General features: G+C 48.6%; 5 protein-coding genes across 5 annotated transcripts; 1 reads left to right on the forward strand and 4 right to left on the reverse strand.

Moving 5' to 3' along the window:
• Nucleotides 1–141: 141 nt before the first annotated feature.
• On the reverse strand, nt 142–1,309 carry CDV56_102459 (putative secretory lipase; the record flags this gene model as incomplete). Its single annotated transcript, XM_026756078.1, has 2 exons — nt 142–410; nt 466–1,309. 2 exons carry the CDS (start codon nt 1,307–1,309, stop codon nt 142–144), a joined length of 1,113 nt encoding a protein of 370 aa, XP_026611318.1.
• A 743-nt stretch (nt 1,310–2,052) lies between these two features.
• CDV56_102694 (germin family protein) lies at nt 2,053–2,834 on the forward strand (the record flags this gene model as incomplete). The annotated part of the gene is made up of 3 exons (XM_026756313.1): nt 2,053–2,153; nt 2,208–2,350; nt 2,407–2,834. 3 exons carry the CDS (start codon nt 2,053–2,055, stop codon nt 2,832–2,834), a joined length of 672 nt encoding a protein of 223 aa, XP_026611319.1.
• A 531-nt stretch (nt 2,835–3,365) lies between these two features.
• Nucleotides 3,366–5,596, reverse strand: CDV56_102866 (dipeptidyl peptidase III; the record flags this gene model as incomplete). Its single annotated transcript, XM_026756485.1, has 7 exons — nt 3,366–3,749; nt 3,798–3,821; nt 3,872–3,945; nt 3,998–4,436; nt 4,493–4,542; nt 4,599–5,415; nt 5,468–5,596. 7 exons carry the CDS (start codon nt 5,594–5,596, stop codon nt 3,366–3,368), a joined length of 1,917 nt encoding a protein of 638 aa, XP_026611320.1.
• Nucleotides 5,597–6,226: 630 nt separating this feature from the next.
• Nucleotides 6,227–9,441, reverse strand: CDV56_103201 (uncharacterized protein; the record flags this gene model as incomplete). The annotated part of the gene is made up of 9 exons (XM_026756820.1): nt 6,227–6,470; nt 6,525–6,704; nt 6,756–7,232; nt 7,279–7,611; nt 7,668–8,208; nt 8,282–8,317; nt 8,384–8,815; nt 8,873–9,071; nt 9,130–9,441. 9 exons carry the CDS (start codon nt 9,439–9,441, stop codon nt 6,227–6,229), a joined length of 2,754 nt encoding a protein of 917 aa, XP_026611321.1.
• Nucleotides 9,442–13,155: 3,714 nt separating this feature from the next.
• CDV56_103932 (uncharacterized protein) lies at nt 13,156–13,836 on the reverse strand (the record flags this gene model as incomplete). The annotated part of the gene is made up of 3 exons (XM_026757551.1): nt 13,156–13,503; nt 13,560–13,669; nt 13,734–13,836. The coding sequence occupies 3 exons, from the start codon at nt 13,834–13,836 to the stop codon at nt 13,156–13,158; spliced, it is 561 nt and encodes a 186-aa protein (XP_026611322.1).
• Between the last annotated feature and the right edge of the window lie 970 nt (nt 13,837–14,806).

The raw sequence follows: 14,806 nt of genomic DNA on the forward strand, positions 1-14,806 counted from the left end.
CCGCAACCAGGTCTGCTTCGCCGCGTTGATGGCGGCGAAATGGCTTCCCTGGGATACAGTCAAAAGTTCCAGATCCACAGGATAGCTCTTACATGTCTCTTGCGTTGTAGCCTTTGTCGTGTTGTATGGCACTATTGGGTCTTATGTTCCCTGAACGAGAAGAATTGGTCCTTTGAAGGGCCGCTTTCCAGGGTTCGCAAGTTCCTCGAACGCTTTGGCATACCAAGTCTCGTGCCAACCAGGCTGCAAGATCGCCTCTTCAGGACTGAACATGGCAAATGTAACCATCTGGGATCCTTCAATCTGATTCAGAAGTTCTATTCTACTCACACCAAGAGGAGTGAACCAGTCGCTCAGGTTGAAAGACGGGTAAATCTGGTTCAGATCCTTCGCAATCCACGCGAGAAAACCTGCAGAGCGATAGCGCGTCAGTTGGTGGAGCAGCGAGAACCGCGCCGCGATAACCCTTGCCAATATTCTCAAACTTGGTATCGTTCCGCCCGAGAATTTCAGACAGGCCCCAGGCAACCGAGCCGCCCTGGCTGTGGCCCATGACAACATAATCGCTGGACATGTGCTTGGAAAAGGACTCCCGAGCAGCTCTCAAAGCGTTTAGAGCACCGTGAGCACCAGCTTGGCGAACAAAGTACTGGTGCGGGATGCGACTTCCATCCCAAGCGACGTCCACGCCGAGGCCGGCATAGTCCGGGGCAACAACCGCGTATCCAGCCTCGGCCAGCGCAAAAGGCACAATGTCCGCGTAGAAAAGGCCACGGTGTGTCGAGGGAGCTCCATTGGCGTAGAAGCCCGAGGTTCCATTTGTCCATAGCACAACCGGCGCGGATAACCCAGAGTTGTGGGTTTTGCGTCGGAGAACTTTTGGCTGGAACGGCCAAAGGATATAGGCGGAAGCAGGGATCAGCGTACCATTTGCATTTGTCGTGCTATAGATGATACGGGACATGGCCGTCTTCGCGGGGATGGAGAATGGTGACGGATCCGTGAACTCCTGCAGCTTAATTGTCTTCCCAGGCTCTGTGGGCCATTGGTCCCTGGGCAGGCCCCGGACATTGTAGAAGTCATCCTCATGGGCTCCACCATTGGCAAGCTGAGACCGGTCAAAATTGGTGATAGTGTTGATGATGGCGCCCTGGTCGCTTGTCAGGTTGGCCAACTTGAGCTGCTTCGGGCTGAGCTCGAAACTCGCATTCCATCCGGTCGACTGTGTCGCTGCAGCTGAAATAGCTTGACTCGTGACCAATCTAACCCCGAGCACCAGGATAGCGAAGTGTTGGAGGTATGTAAACATCGTAGTGTCAAGGGATGCGTTCAGATCTTTGATAGGTTTGAAGAGTATTTGTTGATCTTGAAAATGGATAGCCTCATCGTTGTCTGTGCCTTTGTATTCGAACCCGTCGCCAGATTGAGGTTGTTCTCGCAGAGATCGAAGAAGCTCACGTCAGGTCTTGCTGCAGCAATGTCAAGCAAGGTAGTACAGTTACAAAGCACCGCCGTATGGCCCAGATCCGCCATGTCTTCTCGAAGGAATTACGCTGTCGTAAACGATGCTAGTGCCAGTGCATACGACTATCTGATCAGATCACAGGGCTGAGAGCCACGGCGTATTACTAATACGCTCCAGAGTCCAGCCGCATCTAATCGAGCCCTGATACGGCAACAGTACGAGACCAGCCAATATCCGCGTGCTGACAGTCCTTCCTGGCGATGGCCATCCGATTGAGGCTAAGGATGGTGGCTGAGCTGTGCGTATTGGAAATTGGCTTCGGACTCTGATGCGCATACGCGGTAAACGAGCTAGGCTGCTGGCTGAAGGATACCGTTTGGAATACATCCTGGTAGTTTAGTTCGGATATGATGTGTTGGAACAAAAAGAGCCATATGTCGATACATAGGTATATAAGGACCCTCATTGCCCCCCTAAACAACAAACCATCATCACCTGTTACTCACAACAACAAGACATCCTCTCAATATCCAACTCCAACAGCCATCATGCTTCCTGATTTTCCCCTACACTCCGTCGTCGCGGTGATGCTCGCCCTTGTCCCTTTGGCGAGGACAGCACCTCAACCGATCACGAAGCGCTCGACATCGGAACTTAGCTTGACAGCTCAGCTGCGACTTGCCGACACGTAAGTACCTCAACATGGACTCGATGATGCTGAACGAATGATCTGATTGTTTAGCGCCATCGAACGTTACAAGCTCCTCCCAAAGGATGAAGACTTTATCTTCAATTTCGCCGGAACCTCGCTTCCGGTTGCCACCAGCCAGAATTTTCCCGCCCTTGTCGGCACTGGTGCATCCTTCAGTATCTCGCAATTGCCAGGTATTCTTGACCAGAATGGGCTCTACTTCTTGAGCCACGCTAATCCATCTCAATAGCATGCAGCATGAGCTTCCTGCACCTCCATCCTCGTGCAACTGAGCTCTTCGCCATTACGTCGGGCCGCGTGTTGTCTGAAATGGTTTCTGAGACGGGCGTCCTTGACTCTGAAGGCCACCAACGGGTCATCCGTGCAGAGCTCGGCCCTGGCATGGTGACCGTCTTTCCGGCTGGGTCGTTTCACACGCAAGTGAACCCAGACTGTGAGCCTGCCAATTTCACCGCCGCCTTTACCTCGGATGAGTTTGCCGTGGGTCTTGTCGCTGCACAGACATTTTCACTCAGTGATGATGTAATTGCTGCCACATTTGGGGAGACCATCGCTGGTGAGGATATTGAGAAGGTCCGGCATGCTATTCCTGCGACCATGGCCATCAAGGTTGAGGAATGTTTGACCAAGTGTGGGAAGCAGAAGCGCCAGGCTTGACCAGTTCGGTGCTGTATATCCTGAGGTGATATTCAGTGCTGGAGACCCCATAGCCAGCAGTTGCTTCCTACTCGGACGCAGCCAGGCTACCAGACAGTTTTGACTTGGCTTATTATAAGGTGCTGCCTCATTGCACGGGATCGTATTTCATGTTCTACAAAGACTTTCTATGGGCAATTCTGCGTTTTAGTCAGCACTAGAGTCGTAATATTTCGATATAGAGAGAGTGGAGGAAGAGCGGCGTAATAGTGTACTACAGCCCACTCACCTTGTCTATCCTGCACTCACCTAAGCTCACCCAGTCTCGCGCGAGGGCGGTACCCACTGACCTGTTGACCGCGTTGAAGCCACAGCGAAGCCAGTCAGGAGGCTTGCCAGACAAGGGCTATCATGGTCCAATCAGTTGATCAAGCGAGGATTTCCTTACTGATATGGTCTGGATGCTGGTATGTACAGTAGGAACTGGGTGATTGAACTCCAGCCCGAAAACGATGATGATCCTGGCTAGTAAAACACCCGTGATAGTCGGGATTAGACATCCCTCTCAGCCCAGCTTTGGATGAGCCCACGAACGGTAGGTTCATACTCCTTCAAGATGACACTGCTTCCTTCTAAAAACGTATTTGCATGGCAAAATGCCAATGGTGGGTCCTTCTTCATGAGTATCACTTCCCTCCATCCTAAAGCCTCTTCACTGACCATGGTCAGATCTTCATAGAATTCGCGGCAGCTGCGTATGTCCGCTGTGCAGCGGTAAATGTGCAAGCGGAGAAGCATCCGGCCAAGGGAAGCCTTGCCTTCCGGAAGACGAGATCGATTGACTTGAAGTGTCAAATTCTGGCTCTCTTTATCGTGAATGATTTCGTAGAGGCCATTGCTGTCACGAAGCATGTGTTGGAGCATACCAAAATGTGCCTGTGAAAATGATTAGAGACATTTGCTTCCGCGCTTGATGATACATACTCTGCTGTGTGCTTGACCCCATTTCTAGAAAGTATTAGTACTCCTGTTGTTTGTCTTCACATAGTTGCACCTACGTTGGTGGAAGGGTTGTAATTCTCGAGTGCTCGCAGTCCATCAACTCCTAATTGCTGATAGAGATTATAGACCACTGGGTCACAGAAAAGTCAGGGCCAACTTCTATGGACTCATCGGGCTCTTACCGTCAGCAGGTTTAATCTCGCTGTCTAAGGTACATCCGAAAAGCTCCAGAATCTCAGGAACGTCGATCAGATAAGCACCGACGAGTTCAGCGCGACACTCGTCCACAGTTGTCGCCAGATCCGCGAAAACTCCTGTCCAGGTTTCCCCTGGACCGAACCAACTGTCAATCGGCTTTCTGGAGAGTGGGTTTAACGGCGGTTGCTCTCTGTCAAAGTTGAAATGCCCCTGGGAATCCTCCTGGAGGAGCTTCCCTGTGCCATGGCCCAGTATTTCATGAAGGACTACCCAAATGTAGTATGCTGTAAAGCGGTGCTCCTGGAAAACTTGGCGATCTGATTCAGAGATCATGTGGATGCCTCTGGCTCGTTTGCTTTCTGCTATCATGCGGTTAGCAAAGATAATGTTTTTGAAACCGTCCTCTTGTCTGATGTCATTGTACTATCGATCTGAAAGTTAGTCGATGACAATGGTTTTTATGCGGGCTGATCACTTACATTTGGAAGATTGATCCCCGGAAACACCAGGCTCGAGCAATAAGCCAGAACTACTTCTTCGTCAGTTCTCTACAATCCGGGAAATAGTTCTCGTTGATGCACTCACTTTGAACGCTGGCAAAATCAGGAATATCGAAAAGCTCCTTCTCAAATGGGCCTTTTCCATTATTCTCCTCGTACCCCTGGGCCCAAGGTAGTTGAGGAATAATATCAGAGGCGATCTCAGCGAGCTTGCCGAGCACTTTTGTCCCTTCTGAATCAGATATCCCAACGATACCCTCGAACTCAGCACGAATGCCAAGGGGATCTCTGTACGGCTCAACGAATCCAAAAACAGTCTCGACCTTTGGGGCCTTGTCCTTGACCCAGACCCTTTGTGCTTCCCTGTAGGAATTGAGGTCGCCGGAAGAAAAGCTTTCTGCAATGCCTGCCAGCAGTTTCTGCTGTTTGCAATTGGCTGTGTACTTCATAGCTTGTTTCAGGCTCTGATTGATCTTCTTGAGTTCATCTTTGTGATCACCCCGGACCAAGCGAATTTTGGTGCTATTAGAAAACTGATTATCGGGTTCTTGTAGAGTGGCTTCATCTTCTTCTACTGAGCCCTGCAGGATATCATATGTCTGGAGGGTAGTTCCACCTTCCGTGGTGACGCTCTTTCTCAATCTAGTGTTCTCGGGGAAGATTTTTGATTTTTCCATCAACTTCGATATGGTGGAAACCTCTTCCATGTTTTCAAGGGTGCCATCTCCAAGATAGTACGTACTTTGGGAGGTGTCACTCGGGACACCCAGACTATTGGGCAGTGGTCGAAACAATGCATCTCGAATTTTTGGAAAAATCTGCGCCGTGGTAGGAGCACAGTTCGCGAGCTTCTCCAGGTCATCTAGCGAGGTATCGGGGTGGAACTTCTGATCTCCAGAGCCCTACAAAATAATCAAATTATGGATTTCCCGTAATAAAGGTGTAGGTACTCACGAAGTAATTGCCAATATTGGAGAGGAAAACCGCTGCATAATTAAGGAAATTCTCCACTTCCATCATGTCCACTTGCGCTCTTCTCGCTAGCTGCTCCCATTGACCATCACAGCTGTGGTGAAGGGACATGATGAAGTCGAAAATATCGTTTCCTTCTGGAGACACTTGTCGAAGAATGATTCTTGTCCCATGCCATGCTGCTCTTGTCTTACTGTCAGTGTGGCTGTGAAATGCCGATGAGTTGGTCTCTTACCTGGCCATGTGGTGGGCGTAGAGCTTCTCTTTGCTGGTTAGGCCTTCAAAGGAGGCCGCTACCGAAAGCTGATATATCTCGGGCTTACGCATTGTTATCACCTTGAAGTCTTTCTGGTTCCTGAACAGCCAAATGCGAAAGCTTGGCTGGGGGGAAGATTTTTCGAGAAGAAGTCAGGATAAGAAGGAGATCGTTTGTTGTGATTGTTGTTGTCACCCCGCAGACGACCACGTGACAGCACTATATACACTCGCTGAGTCGAATACAGAGAACTACTGCAATAATGAGGATAAAACTTGTGATTAGAAGTCTGGTTCAAGCCAGTTATCCGAGAACTTCAGTCAAACAGAACATGTTCTTGGCGGAAACATGCAGGCTTGTTAGTCGGCTATATTACATTTTCTGCTAGTTGTTGACACTCAAACTATGATCATTGTCTACAGTCGCATCATTGGATGGGTGCATTCTATTGTAATAGATTGTAATACCTGCAGACTAGAGATAAGTTACCAGAGCATCCATGGGACGAGATCTCCGAAGTTGGATGCACTTGTACTTGTTTCGCATCCATCTCTCTTGTAGATATTGTCCTTGACGGTGACAGCTCGTTCCATATACTCAGCACTCTCTGGAATACACCCCTGCGACTCGAACACCTTGGATAGCTTGAAAAGCGCTCGCGCTAGGTGCCTCTGACCTTCGGATTCTAGAAGAGCTTCAGATATCTTGACACACTCTGTGAGCAGTTGGCTGTGTGTAGTTAGCAAAATGAAGAACAAGTTGATTATTCCTTTAGGATCTTACATTGCTGAAGCTGAGTTTCCTCCGTGTTGCAAGATATCTGCAACCTGGTACAGGGAGTCGCAGACTTTCAGACGCTCACCCAAGCACCCTCTTCGAAACATCAGAGCTTTAGAAGCAAGCCGAAGGGCATCGTCGTGTAAGCCCTGTTCCATTCTTATACGGGCAAGCAACACCATATCCCTGCACCGCATTAGTTCAAGAACGTATTACCGAGACATATTCGTGACCCACCCAGAGAACCGAGGGTTGCCGGTTTTGAGAAAAGTGTCGTCCGTGAAATCCTTCAGGGACGGACACCTCTTGAGCATCTCCTCTGCGTTATCGGGCTTTCCCATGCGTAGTAGTAGACTGGCCATGTTGCTGTACGAGTTTCCTATTCTCTCGCTCTTGGCTTCCAAGCGGATGTCGATGGATCGCTGAAGGTATTCATGTGCCCTGTCTAGATCCCCGATCTCAGTATAAGCGAGGCCAATTTCGACAAAGCTGGCTGCCAGGAACGAATCGTCGGCTGGGAGTAGTGCAACCCGGCAGTTGTGCGCTTGTTCAAGAGATCCTAGAGCGAGCTGTGGGTGGCCAAGATCAAGCTCTATAAGGCCTTGCAACTCGACCGCGCTTGCATATGCTAGTGTGCCACGATCGGAAAATACCCCCATAGCTGCCTCGAGGTAGCTTCGTGCAGTGTTGTAGTTCTCCTTTTCGTAAAGATACCTGCGATGATTAGTCAATGCCTCATCTTTCGCCTGTGGTTACTCACCAGCAGCAACGCAATAGGAGTTCCGCAAACTTCTGGTTATTCCCAACGTAAACATTGAACTTTTCGTTTTGCTTCACAAGATTGTGCAGATGAGGAAGGCTTCTCTCGCATCGTGACGATGAAGCAACCTGATAACCTAAGTCGGCACTGTATGTATCAGGGAAAGTAGGGAAAAGAAGGTCGACAACTGCGCCAAAGTAAGCTTGCTGTTCCTTAGCACTCATTCGTCTGATGACAGCTGTCTGGACAAGTCGGTGAATAGAAAGTACTTCATTCTCCTCAGACTTCTGAACAAGCCCAACTTGGAGCAAAATTTCTTCTGCGTCGAGAATCCTGCCCGTTTGTCAAGTCAGTGTTGTAGCCTCCACCATTGTACACGAAATGCTTACTCCATCTCATCCTGTAGGAATTCGAGCTCAGGATTTTGTATACTGCCCGACTCTTCTCTCAGCAAAGATTCTTGAACGCAGTCTGGATCGAGGAAGGACAGCAACATGTGAAGCGCCTTTGCGTTTCCAGAAAGCTTCTCCAGGGACATTTCCCACACTGTTGCCAGGGTATGACTATAGTCCATATTTCTCGCGCCTTTGCTATCGATACTCGCCGCGTTTCTTTTGTACAGGGCTAGGAATTTATGCAGGGGAACTTTTCGGTGTACCATGAAGCCTCCTATTTGATTGAGTGCGAGGGGTAACCCGCCGAGGGCAGTGGTAATTGCTTTTGCTTCCTCTCGATTGGGATTTGATGTACTATCAGCACCGAGGAAGTTTAGCAGCGCGGCCGAACCAGTTTCAATTTCAAAAGGCTTGACCAGACAGCCATCCGAAGCAAGGGCAAAGGCTGCATTCGAGTCACGACTTGTTACCAGGATGGAGCCCGAGGAGCTTCTCGGCCAAGCGTGTTTTGCTAGTTCCAGGTCGTCGGCATTATCTAAGACCAATAGCCATTTACAACCTAGGACAGTCTCAGAAGGAACTATACCAAGTAGCTTTCGCACACTTACTCGTCTCCGCGAGCCAGTCTTTCACTCCCAGCATTACTGCGTTGTCGTCCGTTTGCATATCAGCTTTAGTCAGTCCCAGGCATTTCGAGATCTCTCGCTAACCTTGTCCAATCGTAACAAGATTGTCTGTAGCAAGCCAGAATATTGCGTCATACTTGCTACGCGAATCATTTGCGTATCTCAGAGCGACCTGTGTTTTTCCAACTCCCCCCATTCCATGGAGCGCAAACGACCGTAATGTGGCTTTTCCTTCCACATCCAACGAGCTTTGGATCTGGGAAAGGATGTCCTCACGGCCCCAGAATCGAGAGTTTTCGCTAAAGGGAAGGTAGTAGTATCTTTTCTTCTCAGGTTCAGATTTCTGAGTGTGTATTGTAGACATGAGTTCGAGGATCTCGTGATATTTCTGGTTATCCCTGCGCATGCGCGTGAGCTCGACCTCGCTCTCAACGGTCGATGAAAGCCGACGTATCCGCTGGATCGTTCTATTAAAATCTCCACGCAGCTCTGGCCAGGAGTTTCGGACAATGTGAACTTGAGGATTCAGCACAGCAACGAAAGAATGTGCCTCTGAGTGCTAAAATCACCTACCGTGCTTGTGGCCGCGGAAGAAGTGAATTGCTCGCGCATAGAAGCAGATGACCTCTGTATAGACCGCAAGCAGTGAGTCCTCCAATTCTTGACTCATTGGGAGCGTCTGCTCATACGTCCGAAAGCGAGGCAATGTCAGACTGAGTTCCTCAAGCATGTCGCAAACTTCCTGAAGCGTGTTACTGGTAGAAGAGGCCAACTGCGCCGAAGTAATCAGAATCCAAACGGAAATATAACCAGATTATGGAGCGACGCACTGTTAGTATCATTCGAATGCTGCCCCAGACCACAGCTGTCATGGCAGTGTCGGCGCCGAAGGTGACTGCCAGCACGGCGGAGAAATCATTGACAAATTTGATCATCGGCTTCAGTCTATTGACCGATTCCAGCGCCTTCCTCCCTGGAGATCCAACAGGCTGTAGTAATTTAGCATCTTGAAGCACTTCTTCGACACCTTTTGTCCCGAGGATCATTGCAAGGTCGTCATCTCCGGCAAGCTCTTCGCGAAAGTTCTCGAGAGCCTTCTGCCACAGAGGGGACTGTTGGTCCTTCAGTGGTGGTCGAAACATTCTCAATCGGTCGTCTTGAGACAAAATAAGTAGGCCCGTAATATTTGTGAGGATGATCGAGGGCTTCAATAGCAACGGTCCAGCTAACACATCTCTCTTTTCACGGGGGGAAATGCCTCGCGCTTGGACTTGCTGACCTACTAAGAGTGGCGCAGTGGGGTATGACAGGGACAAGGCAATTGTGATACTGCCGCCAAACTGGAATATATGCGAACCCATTGAATGAGCTGCATTCACTTAAATTAAGGAGCATGGTCGAGCTTATCGCGGCTTCATTACTGGCGGCATCAGAGCTTAGCTCTGTCACATCCAACAATTCCCCCGCCACGGCGGCTTTTGAAGCAATCTCACTAGCCGTGATGGAATTTATCCTTGTCTGCTACAGGAGACTAAGCGAGACTAAGTTCTCCTAATCCTATGGACGATCGGATTGAAGCACCTGCTTTACACTATCGTATCTTTCGTGGTCCACAATGAGGTGCTCTCCTGCTCTGATTTGGTTGCAAATACAGATGGTTTCACTGGAAAGGACGAACCTCGTTGACATTTTATCTGATCCTCCACAACCATGCCAAAGTATATGCAGACTATGAATATGCGCCCATGTCAAGCGCAACAGACTGATGGAAGAAGAGCTGAGTCAGGTTACTCAGGTAATCGGTAGGCTAGTTACCCAAATACAGCGCCAAGCAGGGGATGTGGAAGAACGTGCATATCAGCAGCACAAATTGAGATTGAGCATGGAACAGTTATCAGAATGCAGCAAGGCTGAAACGGAGGGAGAAGCGGTGCTTATGAAATGGCTTTACCCTTTCTATATATCCCCAACATGCGGTCAACCAGAATGCGCCATTCCGTTGAATACGCACATTATCAGGGAAGTCGCTGTAGATCGCCTACTTGTGAAATCATGGCGAGGTTCCAGTGGAAGTCTCGTCTCCAGAAGAACCTTCAACAATCAAACCTTTTCGGTAAGTGAAAAGACCCTCGAAATCTAATAGGAGTCCACAACTTTAGTATGCATGTCTCTGAACAGAAACAGTGACCTCCAATCAGCTCTCTTTTCAACATGGTAAATACAGCCTCCATTCGGAACGACAATCATCCCACAAGTCCAAATGTCAATCATGGTACAGCTCTTGGCTTGCATGGCAACTAGAGCAAATGCCATCGGAATTCTTCGATGTATTGAATTGTGAGGATATGAAGCATGGCCATACGAAGTGGCTTGAACAATTTGAAGGAGCCTTCTTCAAAATTGCCGAGTATCTAGTCACAAAGGAATCAATCACTTTTGACGAGCTGATGACGCTGCTGTGCAAAGACGGTATCATAAGGGAGCTCAGCCACGGCGATAAATATCATATGTCAGCTTTCTATCTGATTCTCTGTATTGTGGGCTGGCAAACAATGCTCTTTAAACCAAAGTGCATTGATTCTATGCATTTTGAGATTCAGGACGAACAAGTGGGCTATAGGGGCGATGCATATATGTGTTTGAAGCTAGAGGTAGCCAGTTGTACCTGAATGCCCCTGAGTGAGCTGCTGATGGGCTTCGGAGTCCTCTTACCGTCCAAGAACCTTTGTCTGAGTGACGATGAGAAGAGCCGAGAAGCATTCCAGCGAAAGGTAGAGGTCAACGCAAAACGCTTCAATGCACACTTTCTTACTTCCATTATCGGTGTTCAGTTGAAGTGGGTTGACACTCTGGCGTGTCACCTGGAGTATAACCCTGTCACTAAAGAACTGTTTCTGTTTCGCTTTCCTTCATTTTTTCTGTCTTGCCCTTCGCATTCCTCAGGAGCAGGGAAAAGAACAGTCTTGCAGTCATGTGCAACCGCGGATAGGTTTCATTGTCAATGGGCAACAGAAAGTGAGGTTGGCTGCTTGCTTGAAGAGATTCTACTGTCTTATCGCCTCTTGTTCGGACAAACGAAGAAGTCACGAGCCTTGTTTCGATCTCTTGATCCCTTCCGTGATGTCCCAAGGGCGGTGGCTGATCCCCTTCTTCCAATCCTCTGTGGGAAGCGATCTTGTCACGGTTTAAGGCCTTTGGAAACCGAAGAATACTATCTTCCCAGAGACTTTCCGGTCCTTCGGTATCGACTATCAGTACTAACTTACAGGACCACCTCACGCGGGCCACGCCCCGTAAATGGGTCCAGCTCTGGCGTGATAACAGAAATTCCGCACACTGGCTGACGTTCTGGGCTGTCATCATCTTTGGTGCTTTTGGTACGTTGCTGGCTCTATTGCAGGTCATTTTGCAGGCCGTTCAGATTGCTTTTCCTTGAAGGGGGGTGATCTCACTTGAGCGAGTGGTTTGGACGTCAGCCTCCTTAGGAGAATAAGTCGCCGCAAGTCCAGGAATTATGACTCAGAGACACAGCTTACCCTGACTAGAACACGAGCAGAGATTGTTTGAACTCTTTGAACAACAGTCTCATTGAAGCCCACAGCAAAGGACTATGGAGGGTTCGAAAATCACACGTTCAATTTTCTTTACGAGGATGCTGCGAGAATCCAATGAAAGGAAGTAATAGAAATGGGCATCTCTAGATGCAAACTTGACAGAATAGGACGATCACTGCTCGCGTATATTCTTAAATTATCAGAGTAGAACATGATGGAGGTGACGGGGCTGAAGACCAGCCCTGATGATGCTCTCGAGGCAGTCGGTTCATCGGAAAAGCTGGACGGAATAAGATCCCTCCAGTTGACTGGCAATTCACGGCGCACTCGACGCTGAAATTACTTTCCCAGCTCTGGATATTCGGCGGTGTATCCTTTTACCAGCTCATTCCACTTTCGAGCATAGTCCTCGCCTCCGGCGGGAAGATCCAGTAAAGAACATCATCTATAAGCTGATATTGAACAAAGCAATAAATACTAATCCTTTCTTCATTTTTATGTCTATCGTTGAGTCCACCATTGATGCTATCCTTGGATACATCATTGAATCTGCCAGTGGATTTGACCCTAGTCTTGGTGTCTTAAATGCTCGAATCTTCCCTCAGATCTATTTCTGCTTCGGATTTTCACTGGATATCGCTAACTCTTCGTCGAGGCTATGCTCCAACTTGTCATTCTAGCTGGCTGCTCAATGTGCGAAGCTATCTTGATAGTCTCATCTCCAAGCCTTACACATCTCTCCACCCTACCCTTAACTTCGTTTAAAAACGAATCCTCGGGTATCTCTTTAGGATCAAGTAGGAAATCTAGGATATACATCCCTGGCGTAAGTTTCAAGGACTTGTTTGACCATACTCATGCCGAATAAGTATCCACCATTATATTCAATTCTAATCCTGCGGAGGAGAGACACTGAACTCTGAGAAAGTGAGAAAGACCCTCCCTGCAAACATGACAACCTTTCTTGCCCTTTGGCTGAGTTAAGCCAGTTTCGTGAGAAATTCTTCAGTCCTTGTCGGCAAAAATGGCCGGTTGCTTCTGTGTTCAAAGACGATCTGCTGTTACACCAACCGAAAGTAGCCGATATTTCGGGCTTTTATTGACCGTCCCTACTTCCAGCATTGGCTCGGCGACATGAGATGATCAAGGGAAAAGCAAGAGGTGCAATCAACTCCGTACACAAGGACGAAACAAACCAGGCTCTCTCAGTCAGAAAATTAGCGCCCAAGAAAGTCAACACCGCAGGCGCAGTACAACCCACTGACTTCCTCCTGCATCCTTAACTCCTTCTGGACTATGAGCTCAGTAGACATCCAAATAGCCCGTATCTAGGATCTGATCTACCGTCATCCTCTTCGTTGGGTCGGGTTGTAAGACGGCGTAGAGGAACACAACATCATACTCTGGAATCCCTAATGCTACCAAGCGATCGGTCCAATGTTCCTCGCTGGAATTCAGGCCACCTCTCACTCCGTGGTCATGGACAGCGGAGTAATCACAATCCTGAAAGTATTCAACTGAATGGAGGTCAAAATGGCACTGACATGCCCGAATCATCTCCGCCTTCTGTTCGAGAGTGCCTCCTTTGCTTACCGAATCGTATATACCAGGAAAATTGAAATCAATTTGCGCTTGGAGGAGGTGAAAGTACTTTTTTGGCCATGGCTTAGCACATCCATCAAATTCAAAGCTGCCGGGTTCCTTACTGCAATTCTCCATGCCCAGATGTCGATAGCGCTTGTCCATGCCTTGCCAAAGTAGATCTCTGGACTCCTGTATGTGATGGAAATCACTTCACCTCGGTCCGGCGCCATGACTAAATGGAGGTGTTATCACTAGGAGCTCCTAAGCAGTAAGCGTTGGATTTGTCCATTACTTACCAGAACCAAGGTCTGCCAACTTGACATTGATTCTCAAAGGCATGGCCACATCGTCGCTAGCTGGATCTGCATCTTGGAACTCATTTAGAAGAACGTTTTCCATCTTGAAGTCTGTTGATGAGAGCTTGTTTCTGCACTGTTTGCTCCTTACTGTAAAGGTACCACAGTATACGAGACCCTTCTCGTGAATTTCACGTAAGCCTAGAAGTGCTAATTCCATGATATACTTTATTTTCCGGGTTGTAAGTGGTCTTCGTGTTCGCGCAGACCACAAAGTTTTCTCAAACGGCTCCAAAACCATCATTGTTGGGCCCCGTCAGAGCGCGGGGGAATGACATCGACCATCTTGCGGATAAATTTGGCAGGCCGGAAGAGGCTTTGCATCTCCATCTCTTTTTGGAGTAATGGAGCAGACGCCATGTAACCCACTGGCCGAACACTCTCATTAGATGGCAGGGATATGTATTCCCCCGATATTCCCAACGGGACTCGACTTTCCTCAACCCCTCTTGCCAAGGCTAGGCATTAGGCCTTTGATAACGATCTGATGTGTCAATGGGCTATCACAGTATCACCAAGCTGGATGCGAAACTCGGTCTATCGACTGGTTATATGCATAGCCACAATTATCTTAGCGGGGGTGTTTGCCGAAAGGGGCATATATTTCGTTCAATGGACGCTATGCTTCTGATGCATCCCACGGTGCTTGATATTTCATTCAAGCAGATGCACCAATGACTTTACAGCATCCAATGTACGTATGCATCCCCGTTCCATCCATGATCAATACCTAGTAGTCTGATATGTACCTAGGATTCTTCCACGATTTCCTCTCCCAAAGAATGAATGGCCAATGAGCCCACACCGGAAAAATACGAGTCGCCGACTTCCGACGCTAGCCACTCAGAGCCTGAGGCAGCATCATCCCAATCATGAATCGCGATCGCAACATGAGATGAATATCTTGGAAGTTGGCACATTAGCCTAGTCTTCAGCAAACCTTAAGGAAAGTATGCATCGCAACTCGCAAGAGAGCTTAGCGCCCTGTTGCCAGCTGCAATGTACCAGTACCA

Source organism: Aspergillus thermomutatus (genome assembly GCF_002237265.1).
Source record: "Aspergillus thermomutatus strain HMR AF 39 chromosome Unknown NODE_235, whole genome shotgun sequence".
Classification (NCBI taxonomy): domain Eukaryota; kingdom Fungi; phylum Ascomycota; class Eurotiomycetes; order Eurotiales; family Aspergillaceae; genus Aspergillus; species Aspergillus thermomutatus.